This window comes from Hibiscus syriacus, unplaced genomic scaffold, assembly GCF_006381635.1.
Source record: "Hibiscus syriacus cultivar Baekdansim isolate YM2019G1 unplaced genomic scaffold, ASM638163v2 tig00116982_pilon, whole genome shotgun sequence".
In the NCBI taxonomy this organism is placed as follows: Eukaryota; Viridiplantae; Streptophyta; class Magnoliopsida; order Malvales; family Malvaceae; genus Hibiscus; species Hibiscus syriacus.
The window spans coordinates 664263-673189 of record NW_024063505.1 but is presented as its reverse complement, the minus strand read 5'-3'; the positions used below and the strand labels follow the sequence as shown (position 1 = coordinate 673189).

At 32.8% G+C, this 8927-nt stretch overlaps 1 protein-coding gene and 1 pseudogene across 1 annotated transcript; both read left to right on the top strand.

Moving 5' to 3' along the window:
* The first annotated feature begins 1373 nt into the window (after window positions 1-1373).
* On the top strand, window positions 1374-4235 carry LOC120192853 (annotated as a pseudogene).
* A 798-nt stretch (window positions 4236-5033) lies between these two features.
* LOC120192842 (F-box/kelch-repeat protein At1g57790-like) lies at window positions 5034-7892 on the top strand. Its single transcript, XM_039195555.1, has 2 exons — window positions 5034-5264; window positions 6686-7892. The coding sequence occupies exons 1-2, from the start codon at window positions 5233-5235 to the stop codon at window positions 7776-7778; spliced, it is 1125 nt and encodes a 374-aa protein (XP_039051486.1). The 5' UTR covers window positions 5034-5232; the 3' UTR covers window positions 7779-7892.
* The last annotated feature ends 1035 nt before the right edge of the window (window positions 7893-8927 follow it).

Genomic DNA, 8927 nt, shown 5'->3' with positions numbered 1-8927 from the left:
TTTTATTACTAATACCACTCGAAAATCCAATTATATCATTATATATATTGTGTGATAGAAGGATGTGTATATATGGAGCAGACTAAACATGAAATTAGTGTCGGATGGTCTGTCATATATATTTGGGTAGAGATTAAAAGCTTGATCTTGACCTTTGTAAACAGTGAACATCATGTTAAGTAATGGGCATGCATGGAAGAATGGAAACTAATTAATTGTCATTAAATGTAGAGTAAATTGAGAAGCAATGTAGCCATGTGATGTGTCTTTTCTTGTTGCTTCAACCTTTACATAGAAACAGAAACATCCATCAAATTCATGCATATGCCTTACTTCCTTGCATTAAACCTTTCAATCATGCCTCTCTCTGTATGTCTGTAATATATATGATTAGAGATCAGTCATTTAAATTATATTTGATTTATTTTTCTGTAGTTTGAGATGATATTTAAATTTAAATATTAAAATTCTTTTTCTGTAGTTTGAGATGATATTTAAATTGGAATGGCGTGATGATGCGAATAAAAATTCCATAATGATGATCATGCGACCAAAATAATATTAAGTGTAGAAAGATTGCAGTAGGCGTACTTGTAGCTATGCTTGCCTTCTTCCCTACAGGGAGGACATTGTTTTTATTGCACTAATCAATCTTACAAGTAAACCACACAATACCTTTGCCAAGTTAATAAAGTTAAAACTTAATTAATGGGTTATATAATACTTTAAAACATTGTTTTTAGTATTAATATAACAACCTTAAAACGATGTCCTTTTAATTATATCATCGTTATTTATGTCATTTCATTTTTTGAATTAACAAATCAATGTTACAATTAACTTTAAATAAAAAAATTAGTATTAAAATTAGGCTTAAGTATAAAATAAGGGCCTAAATTATACATATTTTCACGAATATGTGCCTAAAGTATTTTTCGGCCTATCTAGGTGCATAACGTTACAAACGTTACCACTTTAGGTGCCCGGGCCGTCAACGGCGTTAATTTCCTCTATTAAGTGATATGTGTCACAATCTGATAATTTTAATATATATATATATATATATATATATAATTAAAAAATAAAATTATATATATTTTAAAAATAAAATATAGAAATTTTGAAATAAACCCAAAACTTTGAAAATCTTCAATACAACCCTAAACTCATGTCATCCACTGCCATTTCCCATCGACAAAGCTCCACCCGACCTCACCTCCCCTGGCGATTAAAACCCCTATGAAATCATGATCGATCGACGATGAATCGATATTTTATACCTCTCAAACACTAGGTTGAAAATCGCGATTCCTACGACTAATCGACAGCAAATATGATGGTGTATCACTAGGAGGATAACAGGGATTACGCCAATGGCGGTGGTCGTGGCCATAATGGGAGGCGGCGGCGGAGGATTAAGGTTAGGATTTGGAGGCTATTTTATAATTTAAGATAAATTAGATTTTTTTATAAATATAACAATTTTTAATATTTTTTTAAAAATAAATTTTAAAATCACCAGCTTATGACACATGTCACTTAACAGTGGAAATTAATGTTGTTGATGGTTCGGGCACCTAAATGGGTAACGTTTGTAACGTTAGGCACATGAATAAGTTAAAAAATACTTTAGGCACCTATTCATGAAAATATGGGTAATTTAGGTACTTATTTTATACTTAAGTCTTAAAATCAAATCAATTAAAAGTTCAATGTTTTAAACATATAGTCAAAAGTTAAATGATCTCTGATGTAGTTATTTTAATATTTAATACAATTTTTTTTTATCAATCTGGGGCACATACAAGGTAGTATATGTTCAAAGATAAACTCTCAATCTTTCGTCATTAAAAACGCACACTCCTCTAGCATTTATGATGCTCAAACCAGGGTCCTCAAGGAATAACAATAATTTATTTACCATGGAGATCACTTGGTTCGTACAATATTTAATACAAATTTAAATAATAATGTTTCAATAATTATATATAAAAATATACTCGATTTTTAGATATATTTAAAAATTTAGATTCAGAAAACTAAAATACTATAGATATTGAACCCACTAATATTATTGTATACAACTAGCATATTTTAATAATTTTTCATATTCTTGTTTTTTGCAAAAGATTAAATTGACTTTCAAGCATTCAATTGAAATTAGTTATATTATCGAATTTTCAATTAAAATTTATTATGCCTCTTGGACTTAATAAAACATCAATTAAGTTTTTTTATCGTATCATTATTTATATATGGATTGTTATGTATACATTATAACAAATAATGTCGGTCAAAGAAAACATTGATACAATTAAATGAGTTTAAAGATAAAACTATTATAATTTAAAAGTGAAATCAAAATTACTTATATAATAGAATTATCCCTTAATCCAAAACATAATTTCATAAAAAATGTTTCATAAGCATAACTACATAAAAGATAATCTAGATAAATTATATCCGATATCACTGAATTTTAGACAATATATCATTTATGTCATTGAACTTTTAATTTTTCCAATCATAGCACTAAACTTTGGTTTTAACTTCAATCATATCATTGGACCACTAAAACCCAAGCGGTATGATGACACGGACAAAACAACATTGTTTTGGTGCGGTTATTGATGGTTAAAATGATATCGTTGTAGGCCTTAAACTTTAGGGGTATCTTGATTTTATCAGTAATTTTTAAACAATTCACTTTTTAGCATTACACCTTTGCGACCACCGTTGAAATCTAACCCTTGTACATCATCGGTCGTCTTTTTTATAAGTTGGCAGTAAACTTTGTATTTCACTCCTCTTTCTTTTCTTAGGATTAGTTTTCTATGAAATCCACTCAAAAATTTATGAAATTAAACAAAAAAAAACATTATTTTTAGGGGTTTGGGGACTTTCTTATATTTGAAGGGTTTGAGTTGTTTGTTTGAAAATTCGAATTGTAAGAATCATTATTTTTAGAAGACGAATAACATAACCCAAAACCAACTTCATCGCCATCGAAAGAGATCAAAGTATTAACATGTCAAACTTTTAAATTATTTTTCGTTAATTTTGAATGAGTTTCGTGAAAAACCAATCGTGAGGGAAGAAAAAGGATTGGAATGAAAATATTTTGGTATCAATCTTGTTGTGAAAGACGATTGGTGACCGGCGACGATTGATTATCAAGGGCAGTCGAAAATCTTTAGTGCCAAAATTTGACACTTTTAAAGTTTAGTGATAAAATTGGCACATTCCTAAAGTATAATGCCTTTGTTTTGAGCATTATTAACTATGGTAAAATGATGTTTCATTCATGTGATTAGAGTGATGAAAAGATCCGTGAATATCATCTAATCATTAGAATTGAACATCTCAATGATTTAATTGGAGAAATTGGAAGTTCACTACAAAAGAAAATCCATGTTTGAAAAATAGACCCTTGGGCCAAACAGTTATCATTCAAAACCCTCTGTTTATCCTTCAAAAAAAAAATTCCCCCCAAAAAAGAATACAATCAAGGGTTCGGTTGGGTTGGGTTGGGTTTCGTCAAAACTCATCAAAGAAGAGGATCAAACCAGAAATTCTTCTCAACAATAGCGCGACTACATCAACCACTCGGTTTCTCTCAAGTCAAGCCATTATGAACTTAAAGTCGACAACGAAGAACAAGATGGCGTCTTAGAAGAGCCTGAAGTAATCAATGCCTGGGAACTTATGGAAGATCTTCGAGAAGACGGTTTTATTAGAAGAAGCCCCAAATCACGTCAAGAGGTAGTCGAAAACGACGTTAGAAGTTCAAGGAAGTTGTTGAACCTGATTGATTCGCCATTGAAAGCGATGAAATATGGTGGGAAAGAGAACAGAGAAAGAGTCCATGGAGCTGATTTTGGTCATGGGTAATCTATTTTCAGCTCGAAACCAATGAAAAGTAGAAGCGAGAAGCAGAGTTTCAGTCCTTTATTCGATCTAGAGGCTGTTGCTTTATACGAGAAAGAGTTGTCCGAGGAAGAAGAATATATCAAGAGGATAATTTGGAACAATTCCCAGGACTCAAAGGCAGTATTGATATACACAACAACACCGTGAGATCCATCATTGAATCCCACCATATCCAAATGTTCGAACGTGACATATAGATGGATTTGGGATTTAAGGAAGAGCTAAGGAAGCTGAGGGGCACAAGAGAAGTGATGAAAGTTCCATTGGTATTTATTAAAGGGAAGTTGAAGAGGAAGGGAAACTAGGAATGGGGATCATTATAGGTGAGATTTGTGATGTGTTTTGAATATAACGGGAGCTGCAAGTTTTTAGACGGGGAATTGAATCATAGATGATTTGAATAATAGATCCCAAATACGTCAAATACATTACGATGGTTATAAATAATTTATCTCTTTTGATTTGAATAAAAAATCGTAATCAATGAAAAATTGATGGTTGGTTAGTATGAATATCCTCTAGCTGCATGAGGAGGTAGAGGAGAAAAAGAAGTGAAGGTAAAGTGGTTTCAATTAGATCACATTACTTTTCTTTGATATTGATTAAAAGATTTTTATTATGGCCCTTACTATCAATGTAAGGATATGATAGCTACACATGTAGGTCTGCAATGAATTAGGGGGACACGGTCAAATAGTGATGAATTTGATTTTGATAGGCTACGTGGATCTATAATTCGTGTTAATAAAGCGTGATTTTTATTATTATTCTAAATACATTCAACCATTTGACAATGAACACTCAATCATCCTACTATAATTACGGGTGCTCGAACTTGTATCTTCTAGGAATAATAATTTCTTTAATAAGTGAGAAAGAAGAGTGGAAGGTGTATGGAGTAGTTTAATACGTAGATAATATGTATTTGGATGGAGATACAACAATTCACAAAATGGCATCAACATTTACCCTTCTCAACTTTGACCAAAATGAAATGAAAAAGCCTTTTGCCGTCACTTTCTCTTTACCATATAACTCCATACACCTTCCACTCTTCTTTCTCATCAAACTAATCAATAAACGCACACTAGCTCATCTAAGAAAAATCAGATGACGTGGCAGCCATGCTTGGTTGTCGCTTTTCCTTATTACTAAGAAATCAGCCACATCTGATTCTTCCCCTAACATATTTTCCCCACTACCCCATTGAGCTTACTTACATTTCTCTCTGCTTCTTTTTCTCTCACACATCACTTCCTTGGGGGATTAGGCGGTTAAAACTTCAGTCTTTTTCGGCTGCTTATGGCTGGGAGGAAGAAAAGAAAGGTTAAATTGTAAGTATTTTCTTTTTTGGGTTTTGTTTGAGTAACCATGTTGATAACTTTAGCGTTTCTTTCTGATAAAAAGATTAAAACTTTTAATCGTTAGGTTAGGGTTTCATTGAAATGTCATTTGGGTTTTAGGAATTAGAGCCTTCTGAGTGCTTGATATGAGATAAAATGTGTTATTCACTTGTTGAATTATGCAAAATTCCGCCGCCAAATCTAAAACTATTGAGCTGGGATGATTTTGATTTTGATTTTGTTTTTTTACTATGCCTATGTTGAGAATAATTCAGGGTTTCAGGATGTAGATTAATTTGTGGCTTTTTATCAAGTATCAATCAATCATACATAACATTGTGATTATTGATGCTAGACAGTTTCTGCTTAAAATTTGGATATTTTGTTGAATGCAATCTTGAGGTATTTCAGCTCTACCGTGACTTCAGTTTGTTTTGATCACTGAATTGAATTTTATAAGGGTCTTTTGAACCACAAGGTTAAGGGTTCCAAAGGTCTGTTAAAGAAGGGTCTTTGAATTGTTACCACAAGTTCCAAATTGAATACTGTAAATGAAGTACTGACTTTAAAGTTCTTTTACCATTTGAGACTTTGTTTAGTGGATTTTTGTACTACCAATAGGCAGCTATCCAACAATCTTAGTTTTTCATTGAGGATTCCATTAAGTATCAAAGTTCTTCTAACTAATATTAATTCGATTTCATGAAATCATAATGGAATTGATTTTGTTCTATATAGGATTCTGAATTGGGTTTCAATCTTTGTGTTATTTGAAATAGTCAAATGTACTGAGGTCTTACTTCTCAGTGTTCAATTGATTTTCTATGTTATTTGAATAGAGATCTTACTTCTCAAAGAAAAGGTTATAAAGAAAATATTTTTTTATCATGGTGCATTTGTTATTTGCTAATTTTGTTTTAGGCTAACCAACAAAAACGACTTTCTTAAGTAGAAATATGACTTCAAATTGTAGGCAATGTCAGATTGGATGGGAATATGAAGCATTTTGCATGTTTCATACGGTGACTCCTTATGCACCGAGGGCAACTGGTGTTGTTGTTTCTTTCATAACTGTATTGTTGGCTTGAATTTTCCACCTGCGGTTGGGACCTGGGAGCTGTCCTATGGTTAAATCAAATAAGTACCTTTTATGGATGTACCATTTTAGCATACAGTCTGTAACGAATGGAAGATAAATATGTTTTATTTAAACAAAGTTGATCAGTTGTTGTATGTTTAAGAAACAATAAGCGTTGAATTTTGAATTTCTTGTATAAAGCATGTTAAGCAGTAGGCATGCTCGAGCAATATAGGGCCTTTTTTGGGTTTCTATGCCACCCTTTTTGCACTTCCTTTTAGAATTTAATGCTGATAATGGCGTTTGAATATTAATAATCCTTTCATCTGTACAGGCTAGCTGAAACAATAAATGTGGATGAAAGAAAACCATTTGAGGATGAGGAGAGTTTGAAGCTACAAACATGGTCTGATCTTCCTGGGGAACTTTTGGAATTGATCATGTCCTACCTAACACTAGAAGACAATGTCCGAGCTTCTGCTGTATGCAAGAGGTGGAATAAGATTGCAATTTCTGTCCGAGTGATCAACCAATCACCGTGGCTCATGTACTTTCCAAAATATGGTAACTTGTATGAGTTCTATGATCCATCAGTGCGTAAAACCTACTCCCTCGAGCTATCAGAATTGCATGGATCCAGGGCTTGTTACACTAAAGATGGTTGGTTGTTGCTATACCGACCCAGAAACCATTGTGTGTTCTTCTTTAATCCCTTCACTCGGGAGATGATTAAGCTTCCCAGATTTGAGTTGACATATCAGATGGTTGCCTTCTCATGTGCCCCAACATCTTCCAGCTGTGTGGTTTTTACGATTAAGCACATCAGTCCTACTGTTGTCGCTATTAGCACATGCTGTCCTGGGACATCTGAGTGGACTACTGTTAATCACCAGAACCGGTTGCCGTTTGTTAGTAGCATTTGGAACAAAATTGTATTCTGCAGTGGAATGTTTTATTGTCTTAGCCTCACTGGTTGGTTAGGGGTTTATGATCTGCTGGAGCGTACTTGGAATGTTCTTCATGTGCCTCCTCCGAGATGCCCTGAGAACTTTTTTGCCAAAAATTGGTGGAAGGGAAAATTTATGGCAGAGCACAATGGTGATATCTTAGTTATCTATACTTGTTGTACTGAGAACCCCATTATATTTAAACTCGATCAATCAGAAATGGTATGGGAAGAAATGCAAACCCTTAACGGTATGACTCTGTTTGCTAGTTTCTTGTCATCTCATTCAAGGACCGACCTCCCAGGAACAATGAGGAATATTGTCTACTTCTCTAAAGTCCGTTTCTTTGGAAAGCGGTGTATATCATACTCGCTTGATGACGGTAGATATTATCCCCGTAAACAGTGCTATGACTGGGGAGAGCAAGATCCATTTGAGAACATATGGATCGAACCACCTCGGGATGTGTCATTCATCTAAGAATAGTAGTAGTAAGTATGTATCAAGCTTTTACAACTTATGTCATATATTTTGCAGCATCCATGGAATGACTATTGATGCTTGCTATATGGAATAATATGGATGAGTTGATCATGTATTACAATGAATAACCATGTTTTGTAGAACACCATTGACTCTACTGTGCATTCATGGAAGCACATCCTAATGCTTCTTTGAGAATTCGGTTAATTTTAATTTACTTTTTTTTTTAATTTCAATATGTTTGTCTTGTCTTTGTAAATTTAATTCAAATAAAGCGTTGTTGATCATATTTAATTTAGATTCTTAAATCTTTTTGGTAATAAAGCATGCAGTGGCTGAACTTCATCATTATCGGTATAACACTTGTAAGGTGTTGTTTTACCCTAGATTTTCCATGATAAATTATGACTATCCCATGATGTTCCTCAGGATAATATGCTAGATTCTATGAAGTGGAGGTTGAATTTCTTTTTCAAGTGAAAAAAGAGTATATCCTACGGTATTTGTTTAAACTTGCTTCTTTTTATTCAATGTGTTACTTTATGCAGCAGCCGGCAGATGAGTTGTTTCGTTCATCCAAGAAGAGCTCAATCCCTGCTTCTTGGAGATTCTCTTACAGAAAGCAAGCTCTAGTTCTCGGTCTTCTTCTTCATCACAGAGTAATCCATTTGAGTTGCACTCTCTTTAACCAAGCCTACAAATTTATTATTAATCTTAGAAGCTATGTTCATCTTACAATTACACTCATAAGATTGAAATAACTTTTAAAACATTACAATTATAAATTTTTTATTAATATTTTGTTTTGTATGAGTATTATTTTTTCATTGAAGTTACTCCAAAACTTACAAATTTGATTAAATTAGCTACAAAATTTGAAAAATATATTTCAATTGGACCACCGAACTATTTATGTAGTTGCATGCCGTTAACATTTGTAGTTAATAAAATTGGTAAAATTACAGCATGGGTCCTTGTAAAGTTACATTTTCACGGTGCTACAACCCTGCTTTGTTTTCTTCCATTTTGGTCACTACTTGTATATGATTTGTTTCCTTTGATTTTCATTTATTGTAATTTGATTCTGATTCTGTTTTTAATTTGTCTAATGCATTAATTTGAGCATTAACTTTATTTATTAATGAT

What these genes read in the sequence shown, in the direction of transcription:
- LOC120192842 (XM_039195555.1), top strand. Translation starts at nt 5,233, where the DNA reads ATGGCTGGGAGGAAGAAAAGAAAGGTTAAATT. An exon ending in AAGAAAAGAAAGGTTAAATT is followed by an intron (nt 5,265 to 6,685) that starts GTAAGTATTTTC and finishes TCATCTGTACAG; the next exon opens with GCTAGCTGAAACAATAAATG.